Genomic DNA, 20323 nt, shown 5'->3' on the forward strand with positions numbered 1-20323 from the left:
ACACACACACAAACACCTATATTACAAAATCTTGAGGTGAAATATAGACAAGAGGCCATTTGAAATCTATAAAACGATATCAGATAGTGGTTGGTGGTTTCCCTATCGATGGGTCAGTAAGTGTTTCTGTTTATAGTCCAAATATGAATGGCATGTTGAAGGTGCTAAACCCATTTTCCAAAATAAGGGCAGTATCCTGGATAGCTGTGTTAAAATCTGGACCCATAATGGATTCATGGCCCAAGTGCCGAGGAAACTATCAACTGTCACTGAAGCAGTTGAGAATATGTAACAATTTTACTCATTTAAAACAACTCAGAATGGTGTAGTTGTAACAGAATTGTGTAATCCCACCACCTAGAAGTTTCTCCCACCCATCCCAACCCCAAGATTAGGGAGTATCTCATATTTCAAGGACTCTGTAGTGGACACATACAAACCCATGTTTTAGGAAAGGAACAAAATGTGCTTAGAAGCAGCCATAGTGGAGCTGACCTTTGGACAGAAAAGCTTATTTAGAGAGGCATGTGGTAGTCATTTTGCAGGCCTGTACCATTCCAGGACATGTGTATGGGAGCTAGGGTTGTAAATCTCTGTACTTCTCATTCTTGCAAGGAGCAACAAATACATATTTCACTTTTCTCCCAACTGTGCAAGTATGTGAAGTTTTTTTTTTTAAATCGCTGAGCACTATTTGCATTCTGGATCTCAGAAATGCATGTGGGTATTTGTGCAGAATAAGTTTTCTGCACAGAAACCATCATGTTATTTACAAAATACATTGCTTTTTTACATTGGACATGTGTATTCTGTGCAGAAGACACACTTTTTTTGTACAGATGAACAGTTTAAAAGGAATTTTACAAACTGTAAAAACCCTATAGACTCCCTTAGTTTAGCTGGAAGTGTTCTTTGCATGTCAAAAAACAATTTTAACAGGAAAATTAGTACTTTTAAATATAAGTATTTTCTCCTCATCTCTAAGGGAACAAAATCAAGTGTTGGAAAGCGTGTGCATCAAAATTCTCTGTTTGCATTCATTCACAAGGGGGTAACTTGGAAGTAACAAGGGTGGCTTCCAAGTAAATAATCCCAGGTGAACATTTTGAAGGTTTTAAAGGACTCCAGAAAGTCTGTACTAACTGAGGAACTGCATATTTGAACTGGTAGTTTATAAGAAATGTGAGGACTGTCAAGGTTTTCTTTGTATGGAAGTTGACTCTAGTTTATTCCCTTGGGAGTCACAAGGGATTATCCACCTCCAGAACATTGTAACCATCAAGGCTTTCCTAAGGCACTCTGTGTCTCCAAGGAACTCTAGATTTGGCACTCCACTCATGTCAGCATACCAGGATCATGTGTCTCACATTAGCAGTATGCGAGCCAAGAATAAATGGGATTTTCTGGAAATCGGTTGGTATTCTTTGTAGCATCTTCAGACACTGATTCAGCCCTGGAATATGCAAACAAATCAAGAGTTTAATTTAGGACAGCAGAATGTGTAAATGGTATAAAGTAAACTTAAACGATAACATCCAAACATGCCCAACTGGGCTTAACTGAAACAAATTACCTTCCTTCATTATAATTTACTGCACCACTGACTTTAAAAAACCAAAACATTTCTAGCACTTTTCCAGCATTCATTGGCCACCATCCTATTACTGACTTTTGCTATTGTGTGCCTTCAAGTCATTTCTGACTTATGGCGTCCCTAAGGCGAACCTATCATGGGGGTTTCTTCGCAAGATTTGTTCATTGTTTTCCCTTGAGGCTGAGAATGTGTGACTTGCCCAAGGTCACCCAGTGGGTTTCATGGCTGAGTGGGGACTCAAACCCTGGTCAAATAATGGTCCCTCTTGGGACATAACAGTTGTCAGGGATGTCACAAAAGCAGTCAAAGGATTCAATGTAAAGTCTCAATCAGGGAGAATCCAGTAATATAGCCATAATCCAAGCTTATGCTCCAACCACAGAGGCAAAAGAAGAAGAAATTGAAAGTTTCTATGCAGGAGATAAAGAAGAAATGGATCACACACCAAAACAAGATGCATTGCTAATCATAGGTAACTGGAATGCAAAAATAGGATGTGGAGCAGAATCATGGACTGTAGAAAAATTTGGTGTAGGAACAAGAAACCAATTTTCAGGAAGAGTAAAGATAGCAAATACTAAAGTTTAAATGGTTCATGCCATCATATTTCCCATTTCTTTGTATGATTGTGAAATCTGGACAATGAAGGAAGAAAAGACGCTAACCCTTGGCATAGTGGAGAGCAGTAGAAAAAGAGGAAGACTGCATTGTAGATGGGTAGACTCAGTCAAGGAAGCCATGGGCCTGATCACTGCAAGCCCTGAACAGCGTGATGAAGGAGAGGGTGACTTGGAGGTCTCTCATCCATAGGATCACCATAAGTCAATCAGCTTGACAGCAGTTGACAACAGCAATAATGGATAGACAGTTGCTTCCAGACTTTGCATGGCTTCTGGGTCCAAACACAATCTGTCTGCACCCAGCAAACTTTAACTGAGTAGATAAAGAGGTCTATGTAATTATAAAACCGCAGTTGGTATAACAAGAGGCTAAATACATAGCTGTGGATTTAATTAGACAGTGGTACAAATTAATAATTGCGGCTTCAGTGAGAAATCGGTGACTTTATACATGACAAAAACCCCATCACTGCACAGCTCATACCTCATTATATCTCACTGTGTGAATCTTCCAGTACATTGGCATGCTGAGCTGAAAAGGCAAACGTTGTCGATATTTGGTTATCTTCCTGGTGCAGAAAGGGCTGGATGGAGATTAAATTCACCCCCAACAGAGATGTGAGGACATATTGTTCTGTGCTGTACATGTGACTGTGCCTGGGAGGTGAATTTTTGACATGTGAGACTGTGTCTGCATGGTTATGCATGTGCGCATGAAATCAAAGCAAGCCACGGAACACCAGGCAGGTCTGTGTGAATGGGGATAGAGTCAGCTTACTGATCCTGTAGGACTCCAAATTGGAGATGACCCTTAAGGGCCAATATTCTGTATCATATGACATAGCATAAAGCTTCTGCAGGTGGAACCATGTTGTTGTTGGCATTTCCAACTTACAGTGATCCTAAAGTGAATCTGTCATGGCACTTTCTTGACACGTTTCTTCAGAGGGGGTTTGGCATTGCCATCCTTTGAGGCTGAGAGAATGTGACATGCCCAAGGTCACCCAGTGGGTTTACATGGCCAAACTGGGATTTGAACCCTGGTTTCCGGAATCCTAGTCCAACGCTCAAACCACTACACTGGCTCTCTGGGACCATGCTATAGGCCTGTTACAGACTGCCAAAATAAAGCTGCTTCGGGTCTCTTTGGAGGTATTCTATTTAAATGATGCATGCATCCTAAGAATCCGGAAGCTGCACCAAAAGCTGCACTCTGATGCTGAGAAATGGAGTGTGGCTTTGGTGCGACCTCTGGACTCTTAGGACCCATGCATCATTTAAGCAGCATACCTCCAAAGAGACCCGAAGCAGCTTTATTTTGGCAGTCTGTAACAGGCCAGAGTTCCCTTATCATCCCCTCCAGGATTCTCCATTTAGCTACTATAGCTATAGACATTCAGTAGCTAGTGGAGGGGGATCAGAGAAGCATTATTGTTATTGTTCACTGGAATCCTATATAAGAGTCGATGTCATAAAACTAGATGTTGCTGTATGGATTAAAGACACATCCTGATGGTTCCACTCAAGCAAATATTCTGATGCAAACCTTTAGGGCCAGGTTTCAGGTTTTCAAATTAAAGCTTGATTCAGATAAATTGCAATTTTGCATTGAAACAGGAAGCATTGATGTGTGGACCTGAAATACTGAAATCAAGATTTCCGTTTGTTTTCTCTCCGGAAAGAAAGGAGCATGGAGACTTGTCAAGGCAACCATTAAAAATACTGATTTACTACTTCAGAAACTTTCTCCCATTTGTTACATTTCTGTGCTACCAAGAAGGCCAGAGTGTAATTGTGCAAGTTGATTTGAGCAATTATAGAGCTTGATATTTTATTAATCCTTATTTTTAAAGCTACTAGAAAATAGTAAATGCTATATTGCTTATTTATTATACAATTATGTTTTAGTAATGATTTTTGTCAGACCGGATTAGAATGGGGGAATTTAATTAAACACGCAAAACAGCATTAAAAGTGATTTCCCCCCATTAAAACAAAACTCTTATTAACGTGTTCTGGCTCTATAGATTTCTTTTATTAGAACCCCTTCTCCTAGAGATGCAAATATACAGTTTAAATTCCCGTTGTTAATATGGCATGGTATGTTTGGAAAGAGGCCATGTGGCTAAATGGGAAAACCCATCTTTGCATGAAGAAGGTCCCAGGTTCAGCCTAGCAAGCTGTCTTCTACCAGGTTGCACCATTTGTTCATCTTTTCCAGAATTGTCTAGTTTGCCTGTACATTTCTGTCAAACAAAAGGCAGTGATGTGGATTTTTTTGGGAAAAGGAGAACTGGGAATTTTTTCCCCAGTGCTCTGAATAATATTATCTAATTTAACATGGTTGGTTTATAGTCAAACACATTCAAAGCGTGAATGGAAATTGTTTTCAAAGTGGAAATTATGATAGTAGAATATATGTAACAATACAAATAGAATTTGTATAGAAGTTTACTGTTAAAAACTAAAAGCCATCATAATATAAAATAGATCCAAACAGTAAATACAAAAACAGTGTGTGTGTGTGTGTGTGTGTGTGTGTGTGTGTGTGTGTGTGTGCGGGTCCGGAAATCCAAAATACTGCAAAACCCATTTTTTCCCCAGTGGGTGGCTGAGATAATGACACCTGAATGAACTAGTGACATGTCATCCTCCGGCCTGCGAGGGAGTTGACCAGGCAGGCCCAGCTCCATCAGAGCTAGCCTGAAGGAAGTGACTCCTCCCTCCATAACTGTCATCCTCTGGCCTATGAGGGAGTTGACCAGAGGGAGAGAAGAACCACTGGGCCTGATCCCCTCCCCCCGTCACCATTCCCTTCTCCTTTTGTGTCGTGTCTTTTTTTAAATTGTAAGCCTGAGGGCAGGAAACTGTCTATTATCCCCTCTGTTGTTGTTGTTGTTGTTGTTGTTGTTGTTATTATGCACAACTATCTAAGTATGTAAATAACATCTTTTGGCCTTACTACCCCAACCTACCTTAATATCAGTATAATAATCATCATGCAAAGGAGAGGTCTGTTGAGCTACTGCAGACCTGCACAACTTGCCAGTAGGTAGGGACCAAAATTAAAGTAGGTTGAACTTCTTCGGGCTTCAAATTGGTTTTAATTTAAAATTAATTAATTAATTAATGTTATTAATATTAATTCTGTCCTCCCCCTCCTCTGCCTCGCCCTCTCCTCAGGAGAAAGCTGAGTGGTGGAGAATCCCTGAAGTTGTTCTGCATCCTTGCAGGCTGCATATGCACTCACTAATGGGAAGGGACTGAAAACATCATTTTCCTTGTGCCCAAGTCAGCTGCTGTACAGACCTCTTTTGTTTGATGTAGCTGCTGCCTGTTAAGTCAGGTTTGGGAGTCATTTATGACTGTGCTAATAGTGACATGATTGTGACACAGCACAGCTGAATACGGAGCAGTTACAGATCCATAACTCTCGGTTACAAATCTGTAACTGCAATGCAGCCATTATTTTTTATCTTGCTATTCCCCAATGGGCAACTGAACACTAGGGCTTGTAAATGCTTGTCTCCTTAGACGAATAACTGTTGTTGGTGGTGGTAGTGTATGTCTTCAAATCTGATTTGTTCAAAGGAGGCTTTCCATTGCCTTCCCCTGAAGCTGAAAGTATATGATTTGTCCAAGGTTACCCAATGGCTTTCATGACCAAGTGAGAATCAAACCCTGGTCTCTAGAGTCATAGTCCAACACTCAGACCATTTTTTCACACAAAAGCTCCTGAAATCCAAAATATGTCTGTAATATCACTTGCTAGGAAGAAAACAGTTGAGATTTTTTGTTCTTGTGCTTGAGAAAGAAATAGACAATTTGATGTTGAAGGCTTTTATGGGCAGCATCCATGGTTTTTTGTGGGTTTTTTGGGCTATGTGGCCATGTTCTAGAAGAGTTTATTCCTGACATTTCGCCAGCATCTGTGGCTGGCATCTGCAGAGAATGCTGGCATGGAAGAGAGTTGGGTATATATATTTACATCTTGCCTTTCTACACACCCAGAAGAATTCAAAGCCCAGTTTGTGGACTTTTAGAACCATTGGTAGATGACCATCCTTTGATCGCAGAAATAGACACAAAAAAGCAGACCGACTGAGGCAGAGCTGGGAAGAACATAGTGGACTAAGGGTTGTTCTGCAAGTGAATTAGTTCAGGAGGGGATCCCTGAGCGTACAGAGTTTTGAAGGACCATAGTTTGAGTAGGTTGACACCGTAATAACAGTGTGATGTGTCTTTTTTTATTGCTGAGGCCATAGGCAGCATTTGTGTGGAAGGAGTAGGTAGTAACACTGCATTAACTGGGTTCACATTTTGATGTGTGAATTTGTGAACTGGAATGCAATTGTGCTTAACTTTCACAATTCTACGCATTTTGCTAGTCAGCTCTCTGGTCAAAACCATGCATACAAAAATGTTCACCCTAGTTAAAATTGCATACAAAAAATGGATACATTATGGGGGATTAAGCACAAAAATTCACGCTCCAGGGAAAGTAATGCACAAAAAGGCGTGAATGTAAGAGAAAATGCTTCCAAAATCTGCATGTATTCTATTCAATATGCATTCAGATTTCATGCATGTTAAAACATGCTTATACTTAAAGAAAACAAACTGCTGAAGAAACAAGAGTAATACATTTGTATGTTGGATGGTGGGAACAACACAGAAAGGTTTATCCATCCCTAATGTAAACCAAGAGCTAAGAAATTTTCCCATGTGAGGAGACCCTTAATGTTCTGTGTTGGAGATTTTCCACTTTAAAAACTAGTAAAAAACACTTATTTAGCAGACAGAAAAATAACATGTTGTCTCTTTTTTAAATAAAATTCCAGTCACTATGAACAAGATCGGAATGCACTTAAGAGGAAGGAATGGGAACGGAGAAACCAAGAAGTCCAGCAGGATGAAGATCTTTTTGCTTCTGGCTTTAATCTCTTTGGAGAACCCTACAAGGTAAATAAGCACCTGATGCTGTATTTCGTGGTCATTTAACTTGAAACCATTTGCGTTCCAACTTCCCCAATGTTAATCAGACTTCATCCCCCCAGATAGGGCAACATCACCAAGGACATCTTCTTGGTTTCACGTACTATAAGCTTCCACATAAGTGCATTGATGAGTTTAATTAGCTGTGGCAATTGGGGGCCCTTTGGGCCACCACAATGTTCTTCTGCATTACATCCATCCAGCACTTGATGAATCCTCGGCTCCCAAAGATTGTTAAATAGTAATAGAACCAGCGGGGAAACAATTCAGTTGCAATTCCCAGGACTGAGACTTCTAATCAGATTTTATATCCATTTCTTGAATATGGAATCACTGCAAGAGAGACAGTGAAAGTCTCTCTTGTTCAAGGCCTGTTTTTTACCAATCAGGCTGCATCCACACTACAGAAATAATCCAGGGTGACACCACTTTAACTGCTGTGGCTCAATACTATGGAATTCTAGGAACTGTAGTTTTGGAAGACATTTAGCCTTCTCTTTCAGAGAGCTCTGGTACCCCACCAAACCACAATTCCCGTAATTCCATTGCATTGAGCCATGGCAGTTAAAGTAGTGCCAACTTGGATTATTTCTATAGTGCCGATGTAACCTTAGAGTTAGAAGGGACCTCTGTCTATGCTTTGTCATTAAACACACACAAACACACACACACAGAACGAGATTTCTTTGGACATAGAAAACTAAAGTACTGAAGAAGAATTGGAACACTGTTTCCTAATTTTTAAGCATTTAAAAAATAAAATATGTAACGCCTTTTTAAAAAATATGGTAAGGTAGAACATATAGTTATGTGACTCACCCACCTACCAAGTCCTGCAGTCTGAAGTGTACAACTCAGAAACAGGTTTACCAAGGATATGAACTAGTTTCACTCCTGCCAAATTTTGTCCTAGATTCCAAGGTCCTGTTTTACCAGTTATATTATTATTATTATTATTATTATTATTATTATTATTATTATTATTAAAATGTCTGGAGTCCATTATTCTTTCAACAATATCTTTCTAATTTTGGCAGAAGGGTGAGGATAGGTCCTCTTCTTTCCCTTTCCCCTGGTAATTAAACTCACCAAAACTCAGTGCAGAAGTGAAAAGAGATTCCTTCCCACACAGAGACCCAAGAAAATCACTCTAGATCAATTTTCTTAGTTGCTGCACTGTATAATTATTCTAAACTAAAAATCTATTGTTGTTTTTATTGCTTGTTGTTGTTCTTGTGTTTGAATCCATGGATAAAGAGCCTGTGGATATGGAGGGTCAACTGGGTGTTAATAGATTCACACAGTCTAAATAGCTTTCTGCAGAAATACCCACCACACTATTTCTGTTTGAAAACTGTAACTGGTGTATATTGGTACATGCCACCACTTCTGCCACTTCCAAACTGATACTGAATCTTTGCATAGTTAATACAGTATTCTTCTCCCATTGAAGGACCATTCTTCCCGAGAGGAAATTGCAATCCTTTCTCTTCTTTTTGCAGTCATCACCATCAAAAGCTCTCTTTCAGGAGGCTGTCTGGAGATGTTTCATTTATTGCCCACTTAGCAGACCATCTTCTGATAATCCTCTGAGGATCTTTATTGTCTGTGATTTCCATCACCAAGAGATGTCCTCCTCGAAAATATCTGCTGATTTCATTGCCACAGCAAAGCATCCCCTGAAGAATCCAGCTGAATTCAAATGTACACTTTCATTTCTCCTTTCAGCCAGTGACAGCTTTTGACAGACACCACCCTGGTTCTCCATCTGCTTTTATGTTATTTGGCATTATGTTATTTTTACATTTACAGTTGGCTCTCCACATTTGCAGCTTTAACTTTTGCAGATTTTATTATTCGGTTTTGATTAGAATATTCTTTTAAGGTCCTCTGGTGCGATTCTGCTGGAAGATGACCATAGAGTCATGCTGGAAGACCTAGACATTCCTAGAGGAAACACTTCTTTGAGCATTTATATGCCCTCTGGTGCAATTTTATGGTCAGCTGCTGGTGGATATTGACTCTAGAGTTCTGCTGGAGGACCTAGAGATTCCCAGAGAGGTGTTCTCTCATGTAAAAATAATAGTTGTTTTTTCCACTTTCACAGGGGTCCTAAACTCCTAACCCCAGTGAATATGGAGGGCCCACTGTACAATGGTGTTTCCATCTGCTAGAGTTTTAAATGATCCCATGATTAATGTTTGTGAGGCAACATTATAGAAAGTCCAAGTGTACCCTAGTCCACTATTGCCAGCTTTCAGTGGCTGCACATCTCAAGGACTCCAGGAACTCATCTTTAATAACTTGGCTAGTGGGAGGTCACAGGTCTAAATTTGCAAGACCTAAGCAGAGCACTGGAGGATATGAGATCTTGGAGATATCTCATCCGCAGATCTCATGGAGACTGACTGGGTTCTACCAATAGCATTTATCATTTCTATACTACTTAATAGTGAACCTAGCACTCTCAAAGGGGTTTTCAATCTGAAAGCCAATTGCCCCCAACAAACTGAGTACGTACTCATTTTACTGACCTCCAAAAGGATGGGAGACTGAGTCAACCAGGAGCCCTGGGATCAAACTCACAACGTTGTGGCTGAAGTACCGGCATTTAACCAATGCACCACTAGGGCTTCTTCAACCGTTCAGCTATGTCTGCTTCCCTCCTTTAGGATCTTTACTCTCACTTCGATGTCAGTGTTGATTGGATCTCCATTTCCAATGTCATTTCGCTCCCTTTAGAACTTCCATGCTGACTACTGAAGCTTTGCTGCTGTCTGTATGACTATTTTGTCTTAATTTGGCAATTATCTCCGAAACCCCATGACCCGATTCTCAGCTATCCAAATCATCCAATTACCCACATCCTCTGAGATTTCATCAGGGGCCTCCATGTCACTGGGTTTTTTGAGTAAGTGCTCTCTTCTCAATTGCATAAATCCAGTTAAGGCCCTTTCATATTGACATTGGTGTTGCTGTGGAATAGTTCAAAACTGAAAAATTGAACCGGAACACTTCAAGGCAGAGTAAACCTTGTGGGCCACCGAGAGGATAAAATAAGGGAGAAGAAAGGAAAGAGCACCAAGCAGAGAATGTTAAAAAAAAAGAAAAGAAAAGAAACTACAAAGGAGAGAAAAGCGAAAAGGGAAAGATTCCCAAAATAAGGGTGGGAGTGATATATGTATAGATAAGAATATTTCTGAAGAGGATTGTTATAAATCTAACTCAATTGATTAGAATCACCTGTATCGCGGTGCATTAATTAGCCAATTGGATTTTTACATAATTTTTAAAGCCAGTTGGCTGGAAAAGAGGTCCCAGATGGTATGGAACATGGCCAGCTTGTTGCAAAAAAGAGTTATGCAAAGGTCTTTTAAAGAGAGGAAATCTTTTTTTCCAGCACTTTCTTGTCAAGATAGAAAAACTCATCTTCTGACCTGTGGAAGCTCCTTCACATGAAAAGCATTAAAAGAAAACAAAATAAATTCAGTGATCTAAACTTCATCTTTTAAAAAATATCGCTTGAAATTGGGCCTTCTGCCTTAGCCATGACACTCACTCGGTGATGTCTTGCAAGAATCCTACTCACAAGCTCATTGTGATTATGGTGAGGACATAAAACGCCATATCCAGGTTGCAGTTTGTCCAAAGGGACTAGTTCTAGGATATGAAAACTTCTATACACAAAAAGCAACAAGACCAAAAAAAACCAGGGAGCTGTATATTTTCCGAATGAACTAAAAATCTGAGTTAGTGTAAAATATGCAAACAGTGAGTCACAAAGCAAACATGCAATTTAAGTCTTAGGATTCTTCAGAAGTTACATGCCCTATGTTATAAACACAGAGAAAGAGAGAGAACAAACATGGATTGAGCTGAGTGAGATCATTCTTTGCTTGTAGAGCTTTGAATATTTGTAGAATAATAATAATAATAATAATAATAATAATAATAATAATAATAATAATAATAAATTTTATTTGTATTTCCTGCCTCTCCCTGCGGATTGAGGTGGGATTACAGCAGAGAATAAAAATAAGAATACAATACGAAATACAATATTATCTAAAAATGCAGTCAATATAACAACAACAACATTACTACCAATCATTAAAAAGGCCAAATCGTCGTCAATTTTAGTATAATACCCATGTGGGGTTTAGGGACAGAAAACAGCATTTTCTGTGCAGAAATGTTATCTTCTGCACAGGAAATCCTGTTTTCTATGGAGGAAACTTGTTTTCTATGCCGAAATGATGTTTTCTGTGCAGGAAACCTATTTTCTGCTCAGGAATTTTATTTATTTATTTTGTGCAAAAAAAGTAACTTTTTTTGTCTCAGACTACTTCCCAAATTGCTAAGATTCTCATCCAGGTTGTCTTTTGGAGAAAATGTGTAAATCCTGCCCAGTATAAGTCCCCAACTACAGCAGTTTCTGTGCAGAAATATTGGTGGTCCCTATGTAGACTTGTCCACAGCTGCAGGAGTTTACCGCATACCATGCAGCTGTGGACATCTCTACATAGGGACCACCAAATGCAGTGTGCAAACAAGAATCAAGGAACATGAGAGACACTGCAGACTGGGCCAGCCAGAAAAATCAGCAGTAGCAGAACATGCCACAAACCATCCTGGGCATAAAACACTGTTTGAACACACTGAAATTTGGATGATGCCAACCACTACCATGCCAGGATGCACAGGGAAGCCATTGAAATCCACAAACACCTGGACAATTTCAACAGGAAAGAGGAAACCCTTAAAGTAAACAAGGTTTGGCTACCAGTCCTGAAAGATAGCAAGATAAAGACTCAACAAATGCAAATGAGAACTCTCCCAGCAGACAATGAGCACCATCAAGCAGACATTAGTCTTCTTGTGCAGACCCTCACACCCTGAGGCCTGCCATTAGCAACAAACAATATACATGCAAATCACTCCTGCCTTTCCACGTCACACAATATATATAGCCAAGACCTCTCCAGGCAAGCATTCTCTGAAGATGCCAGCCACAGATGCTGGCGAAACGTCAGGAAGAAACTCTGCTAGAACATGGCCACATAGTCCGAAAAACCCAGAAAAAACTAAAGTGAGCGAGTGTTTTTGGCATTTGCATAGTAATTCCCCCCGGGCCTTTAAGCACAATGGATTCTCCTTGTTTTAAATTTTGGGGGGACCGAGTCCTAGCTTTGGCTGCCACCCAAATGGTTCGTTGTGCATTTTGGGTTGAAGGAGCTAGGACAGAGACAAACAAAGAATTTATTCTTGGCTTAAACGGAATGCACTTTCTCTTTTTAGCTCATTTAAAAATAAATGACCAACTCAAGCTTTCTGTTTTTTGAAAAAAAGCAGTGCAAAACACTGTGCGTTGTGTACAGTGATTCGTTGCCAAACACAGCTGATTGGTTTTTTAAATATTTATTCCAGGGAGCAGCTCCTTCATTAAAACTCCTCAAAGAGAACTAAATGAGGGGAAATGGCATGTATCTCATTCCTCCCTTCCATAATCTTATGCATCACCAAAACTGTTGTGGCAGAAATATCCTGGGCGTGTTCTCCCTGTCACTCATTCTCCCAGCTCAAGAACTCAGAGGAGAGGACCATCGTTGAGTGTTTTATGTTCAGGTTTTAGGTTCAGTCTGCTGCATATCCAGATAGAGCTGAAAAAGAACCATTCCTAAAATGCTAGAGATCTGCTGCCAGTCATCATAGGCAATACTGAGCTAAGTGGATTCATGGTATGATCATATCCAAAGAAAGTGATTAGAATTAGACTCAGGACCAGCATGGTGTAGTGGTTTGAGTGTTGGACAAAGATTCCGGAGACCAGGATTCGATTCCCAACTCAGCCATGGAAACCCACTAGGTGACTTTGGGCATGTCATACTCTCAGCTTCAGAGGATGACAATGGCAAACTTCCTCTGAAGAAACCTGCCAAGAAAACCCCATGATAGGTCTGCCTTTGTGGTTGTTTTTGTTATGTCCGTTCAAGTTGCTTCCAACTTATGGTGACCCTAAGGTGAACGTATCATGAGGATTTCTTGGAAAGGCTCCAGAGGAGGTTTGCCATTGCCTTTCCCTGAGGTGGAGATCATGCGACTTGTCAAGGTCTTAGGGTCAAAATAAGTCAGATATGACTTATAAAGATTTTTTTTTTTTACTTCCAAAGATAAAGCCTCCCTAAATAGTGGAGACAGAAAGTTACATAATTCAACTGTTTCTTTATGGTTTTCCTCATACTGTTGCCTTGTGCTCTGTTGTGGGTGCTGAGATGATGATGAAATGGAGGGGAGAAGAATGTGGTTTTCTACCAGACCTTAGCTGCTTGAAATAGTTGAGCGGAGGGGGGGGGTATTCTTAAGTAATGATTAGTTGGTTGGTTGCTTTTGTTTAAAGCACTTATCTATTACCTCTTAGCCTGTCTTAGCATGTATGTTGCTAGCCCCTGAGGCAGTGTACAGCATATGAAAACATTCAGTATTTTAAATACAGAAAATACATAAAAAATTAAAAAGAGACTAATACAACTTCGCTCGCTATCTTCTCTCTCTCCTCTATATATTATATATATATATATATATAGGAACAGTTGACACTAAGTTGAGCTCCCCAATCCAGATAGTGACACCTTTGCTTTCTGATGGTTCAGTGTACACAAACTTTGTTTCATGTACAAAATATTGAAAGCATTGTACAAAACCTCAGGCTATGTACATGAAACATAAATGAATTTTGTGTTAGACTTGGCCTCCATCTCTATCATATTTCATTATGCACATATATGCAAATACAGGTAATCCAAAATCCAAGAAAAAATCCCAAACCCAAAAAACGTCTGGTCCCAAACATTTCAGATAAGGGAGACTCAATCTGTCCAGTACCTCATGATTCTGTAGGTCTGAACTATTGAACTATTGCTTAACAGTTCAATAAGTAGATTCATTTGTAGACCCCGACCTTTGATTCCCTTGGTGGGAGTTATAATCACAGTCAACTATTATTTTCCTAGAGGACAAACATGGGAAAATGTACCCTTTCTACAACAGAATTTGAAGATGGTTTAATAGGAGTATAATGCCACCATCTTTTTTTCCACTTTTGACCTTTTTCTTTTAAAAAAGGAAGAATGTGTGATCTTTATCTCACAAATACCCTGGACCAATTCATTTATCAGTGTGATTGTTATCATTTGGTTTCTCCAAAGTGCTTACCAGTTTCCCCCACAATCCCTCAGAAGTAAGTTGTGGTTACTGTAGTAAATTCCTAACTGTTTTTAGGAGATTTCTTCTCACGCTACTTAGATGTAGGTTTGTCTCTAAACATGGGAGTAATATTACGGCTAAAATGTTATTTGTGTACAAAGTCTTAATGGTTTAAAGATAGGTTGGGGTGGGGAAGCGGCAGATACAGTCTAAGAAGCAGGGTGGAAAAACATTAAAGATGAAAACATCATATTCCTCCAAATGAGTCAGCATTTGCTTAGTAATTGCTGCACTTTAGAGAAAATAACTGTGAATCAATGATTTGCAAAACACACGCTGTGCCGTTACAGAAAACAGAGTAGAGGAGCTCTTATGAATATAGGCAGCAACTGTATTTAAACATTTCTTTGATAAAGCACCTGCCCCTTGCCTTCTTACCCAATAGACTTCCTGTTGTTCCTCGTGCCACAACCACTAGTACCTTTTTTCCCCCAAGAAAATCTTGCAGTTTGTTTTGAAACTTTAAGTTGACTGTTCAAAGGTTTACTTGTACACACAGACGCATACCACCGTGGGGCATCCCTGACTTTTTCAGTCTCTGAAATTGTTAGGCAAGTTGGTTGCCTAGGGGTAGAGACAAGCCATTATTGGTCTGTAATTGCATTCTCGTTTAGAAAAGTTCTAGTCAATTGACCTCGGTTTCGTCAAAAGTAAAGGGTTAAAGTAATCAACTTTTGCGCATATGCAAACAACTGCTGCCAAGATGAGACACTGAATAAGATAAATGTTGGCTATGTAGGCACAAAACTGGCACGCAAGTTCGTAACATTCGGAACTTAAACTGAGAGCAGAGAATTTCAAGGAATGAGATGTCTTCAGAATACATCCAGAATACATTCATCTGAGAAATCCATATTCCAAGCCCATTATATTTGGACTCAAGCAGCACTATTACTTAAGCTGTCTCTCCTGCTCTCTATGTATGTATGTATGTGTGTATGTATGTATGTATGTATGTATGCCTTCATGTTGCTTATTGACTTATAGTGACCCCATGAATTTCCTATGGTTTTCCTAGGCAAGGAATACCTAGCGGTGGTTTTGTCCATTCCTTCCTCTGAAATATAACTTGAAGCACCTTGTATGCATTGGCAGTCTCCGATCTAAGTACTAACCAAGGCTAACCCTGCTTAGCTTCCAAGATCAGATGGGATCTGGTGCCTTGTGTTGTATTGCTTCTAGTCACTGGTTGACGTATGGTAACCTCATGGATCTCATAGGCTTTTCTTAGGGGCCCTGGTGGCACAGTGGTTAAATGCCTGTACTGCAGCCATTCACTCAAAACCACAAGATTGCGAGTTCAAGACCAGCAAAAGGGCCCAAGCTCGACTCAGGCTTGCATCCTTCCAAGGTCGCTAAAATGAGTATCCGGACTGTTGGGGGCAAATTAGCTTACTTGCTAATTAGCTTACTTGCTGTTCACCGCTATGATCTTTGGAATAGCAGTATATAAATAAAACAAATTATTATTATTATTATTATTATTATTATTATTATTATTATGACAAGAGATGCTCTGAAGTGGTTTTGCCACTTCATTTCTCTCAAATATAGCCTACAGCACCTGGAATTCATTGGCAGTCCTCCATTCCAAGCTGATCCTGCTTATCTTCCAAGATCAGATGGAATTTGGTGCCTTTAGGATATTTAGGCCTCAGAACCCCCCTTTTAAATACTCATGCTGGGAGAAACGTTCACTATTAATCCTTGTCTCATTTTTTAATATTTCAGACTAACAAAGGTGATGCTCTTGCCAACCGTGTCCAGAATACACTGGGGAATTACGACGAAATGAAGGACTTCCTGACAAACCATTCTAACCAGAGCCATCTTGTGGGCATCCCAAAGAATTCCATGCCACAGACCCCAGTAGATAAAAACGAACAGAGCTTTTTTCCAGAGCAAAGGAACCGGATGCTCCCGCCCCACCAGATCAGTGGTCACGCCTCAGCATCAATGCCTCCCCCACCTTCCATGTCCTCAAACCCAACTTTGCTGCATGGTCACCAGAGCAGCAGGAAATGCAGGACTGACTGGTCTCGGAGCAGCCACAACTCTAACAATGGTCAACCAAGCCAAGCTGGTAGCCAGCAGAGCAGGACAAAGCATAGTGCTTCCCATGAGCCACCACAAGGCAGGTATGATGACCTCTACACCTGTCCAAGTGAGCAACATAAACCTGGAGGAGGTGAGGAAGCCAACACAACGCCATCATCTTCACACTCAAGGAGGCATAATCATTCGAAACCAACAGGGGCGGACCATGCTTATAAAGAAACCAACCATTCCAAATCTCCAGTGGATCTGGAGTTCCTGGGCCATGGACCTGGATCGCCACTCCCTTCCACATCTTTACTGTCAACCAACAATAATCTTTCAACCCAGAACTTTCCTCCTGGACTTCACTGTAAAAGCAGCATGACCCAGCAAAAGCCTACTGCTTATGTTAGGCCAATGGATGGTCAGGACCAGGTTCCAAATGACTCACCTGAACTGAAACCTCCACTAGAAATGGAAGGTGTGTATGGAAACCAATCCTTTGGGACTCTGCTGGAAGGAAAGACAACTGGACCAGGCTCGAAGAATAAACTACCGAAGCTCACCATTCCTCCAGCTAGTGAAGTAAGTTTTCTTTTCCCCCATCTGTCATTGTTTTGGTGGGTTACAATTCTTACATTTCTCAAATTCCTCTTGGTCCACCATCACAGGCGGCTTCTTGGTGGTAGCTCCCAGACTGTGGAATTCCCTCTCTTGGGAGGCAAGGTCTCTTACTTTGCGGTTTTCTTTCTACTAGCAAGTGAAGACCTTTTGGTTTACTCAGGCTATTGCAAAAGGTCTTTTAATTAGCATATGCTTTTTAAAATATGTAATTACTGCCCTTTTAACGATTTTTGATACAGTTGTTTATTTGTGTTTTCACTGTTGCATTATTCATTATTTTAACTGTATTTTGTTTTAAGCTGTATTGTGAACCCTCTTGGGTCCCATATTAGGAGAAATATGATATTTGATTGATTGATTGATTGATTAGTTTTATTTTAGACTCTCACTCCAACTGTATTGTTACATTTCCCAACATAAAACCCCGAAGACTGTGGCTACAAGCTGAAACAAGGGTTAAGTTTGCCTAAGATTCAGGCTACAAGTACGTGAAGCCTAAATTAAATGGTTAGTCCCAACTAGATTAAACCTGTAATTGGGAAATAATTTACATTTAGGAAAGTACAGTGGTATCAGTGCACCTGCTTTAGCTGGGACTAATCTTGGGATTTAATAATTAAAAAAAAAACACTTTGCAGAACTAGATGTAGCTGGGGCTCTGCTTTTGCTTTTTTAATAATGACGAATTTTGGATATCAAACAGTGCAGGAAAACGCCTGCAACTTATTACAAAGGGAATTACCATTCCTAAAGTCTTCCAAGACAGGCAAATCCCCCTTTAAATTCTGCAATACTCAATTTCTTTTACACAAAAAATGGTCCGGGAGATTTGGAGGGGCCAAAGGTTCCACTTTTACCCCTTTTGGACTAGGAGGAGTTGAAATAGTTACATGACTGACAGGTTTGTGGTGGTTGGTGCGTCATCAGCTAAGTAGGAATGGTTTTATATCAACTTATCACTCAGTCATAATGGTTAAAATGAAGATGTGGGATATTCTGTTTATCTCTCAGTTGTTGCAGTCTATAACTTTAAAAGAATTCAAATGTATTTCCTAATAGGCTTATTGCCTCATCCACAGTGTGTGTGTGTGTGTGTTTGTTTGTTTGTATGTACACACAAATGAGCAATGAAATCAGTTGTATGATCAAAGATGGTAAGGTGTTATTGGATATTTGTCACTATTAAGTTGAAATTTTAAGAGGATTGCTCTACAAAGATAACACTGCAGATGCTAATAGAATAGCTGGAGATTACCAGGTTATTTTTTTCTACTATGAAAAAAGTGAACCATCACAAATGAGACCAGAATCTCTCATTCAGTTTTGTAAAAACCAGCTTCTAGTCCTCACGGCTGTGACTATAAGCTTTTAAGGAGGTGGACCAAATCTCAGAAGCTAGGAGGAGGAGGAGGTTGCCCAAGAACTGTTGGATGATTTAGTGCTTGAATGGGTGCTTAGCTCTTCTCCCTTCCCAGAACTGTCAAAAATAAAATATCTTCCGCAAGATAAATGCAATCTCTTCAGGTTGTATAATAGGGCTTCCCTGCAGAAGCTGAGAATTTGTAGAATTTGGCTAGCTCTGTGTGTGCTCTCCTTGAATATAAGACACTGGAGTCTATCACACGGGAGGAATTTCTCTTAATTTCAAATGAAAACAAAGTGGGGCCAGAACACATTCACATGAATTCGCTAGTTCAGCAAATTTACGTGAATTTGAATTGTGTTCAAACTGACTTCCCATTGCCCGAAATTGCATATGGTAATCTATCACGCAATAACGTGAAACTCCATGATTGCATTCGGACTGACTTGCTATTGCCCGAAATTGTGTGTGGTAGTCTATCACGCAATAATGTTAAACCCCATGATTGCATTCAGATTGCCATTGGACTATACTTCCAATTTTCCTTGTCTGATAAACGCCACTGTCATAAGCAAACCTATATGACATAAGCCATGGATGGGGACAGTTTAGACCACAACCTTCATGTGACCTCCTAAGACTATGTTTGTGGTTCCTTCCAACACCTCCTAAAAATTAGATTTTTGAAAAATGAAGTGGATGGGAATGGTCCTCTGTGATCTCAAGGCTTCTAACCTCTGACAGTTGTCCATCTGTGGCATAAGAATGTTACCATTATTTTAACAGCTAGGAAGTGTGTATTTAGGGCATACTCCCAAGCAGAGTGAATATATATATATATATATTCGATCAAGAATAAGCAGTAGGACATTCTTAGGGTGCTTTATTGCAGAGGGTCAGCCTTTTAGAATAATTGGTTAAAGCCAATAATTTGTTTGACTGCTTTAAAGATGAACGACAAGGAGAAATCCCTTGCCATTATTTATTAACATTCCAGAGGGCAACAAAGACTGATGTGTTTTGCAGGAGAGCTTGGAATAATTTTCTGGGAACAGCATCTGAAAACCGTAAAAGGGCCTATTTATATCAAGTGGAAGCTGAGGGTTACTCGCAGATGGTGTTTTATTAGAAAAATGTATTTATTAATAAATGTAGCTTTGTACAAGATTGCTTTACAGATGTTTCTGTTTATTTTTACCTTGGGTTAAAAATCTGCTGGAGGAGTCTGTTGCAATTTGTCACCCGTATTGTTTGGCAAGGAAATAATTGCATGCAAAGAAAATAATGAGGTTGCAAAGGCAAATAAATGTGTTCACTCTTGCTGCCGATTAAAAACAAAACTGAATCCATTAACAAATTTGACTGAGAAGATTTCATTGAGAATGCCGCAGTACTTTGGGTAGACCTTTGCAATGCAGGGTATGCGTGGGTTGGTTCAGAGCTTTGGTGGAGAGGACTGGGAGCAGAAGGAGAAACAGTGTTATTGCTAATCTGTCGGTTCATTAACACTAAAAGAAGTCTTGGCTTCTGAATTGTGTGAAAAAGCTAGTGAAGTGTTTCGTGATGTGTAGTCCTACTGTTGTTGTTGTTGCTGGCTGCCTTCCAGTCATTTCTGACTTTTGGCAGCCCTAAGGCAACCCTACCATTGGGTTTCCGTGGCCAGCTTTGTTCAGAGGAGGTTTTAAGCTGAGAAAGTGTGACTTGACCAAGGTGTCTCAATGGATTTCCATGGGTGAGCAGGGATTCAAACCTTGGTCTTTTGTCATCCTAGTCCACTCTCTCAGCCCTACTGTGTATCATCCCAACATCAGAGGCATAGACAATGCA

General features: G+C 40.0%; 1 protein-coding gene across 6 annotated transcripts in view; it reads left to right on the forward strand.

The window, feature by feature from the left end:
• AFF2 (AF4/FMR2 family member 2) overlaps positions 1–20323 on the forward strand; it is a 436989-nt gene that overhangs the window by 120992 nt on the left and 295674 nt on the right. For all 6 annotated transcript variants that reach the window (XM_042478423.1, XM_042478422.1, XM_042478420.1 and 3 more), the window contains exons 2-3: positions 7056–7176; positions 16204–17094. In XM_042478423.1, coding sequence (XP_042334357.1) covers positions 7056–7176; positions 16204–17094 — 1012 coding nt within the window. The remainder of the gene's footprint in view (positions 1–7055; positions 7177–16203; positions 17095–20323) is intronic.

Source organism: Sceloporus undulatus, chromosome 7 (genome assembly GCF_019175285.1).
Source record: "Sceloporus undulatus isolate JIND9_A2432 ecotype Alabama chromosome 7, SceUnd_v1.1, whole genome shotgun sequence".
Classification (NCBI taxonomy): Eukaryota; Metazoa; Chordata; class Lepidosauria; order Squamata; family Phrynosomatidae; genus Sceloporus; species Sceloporus undulatus.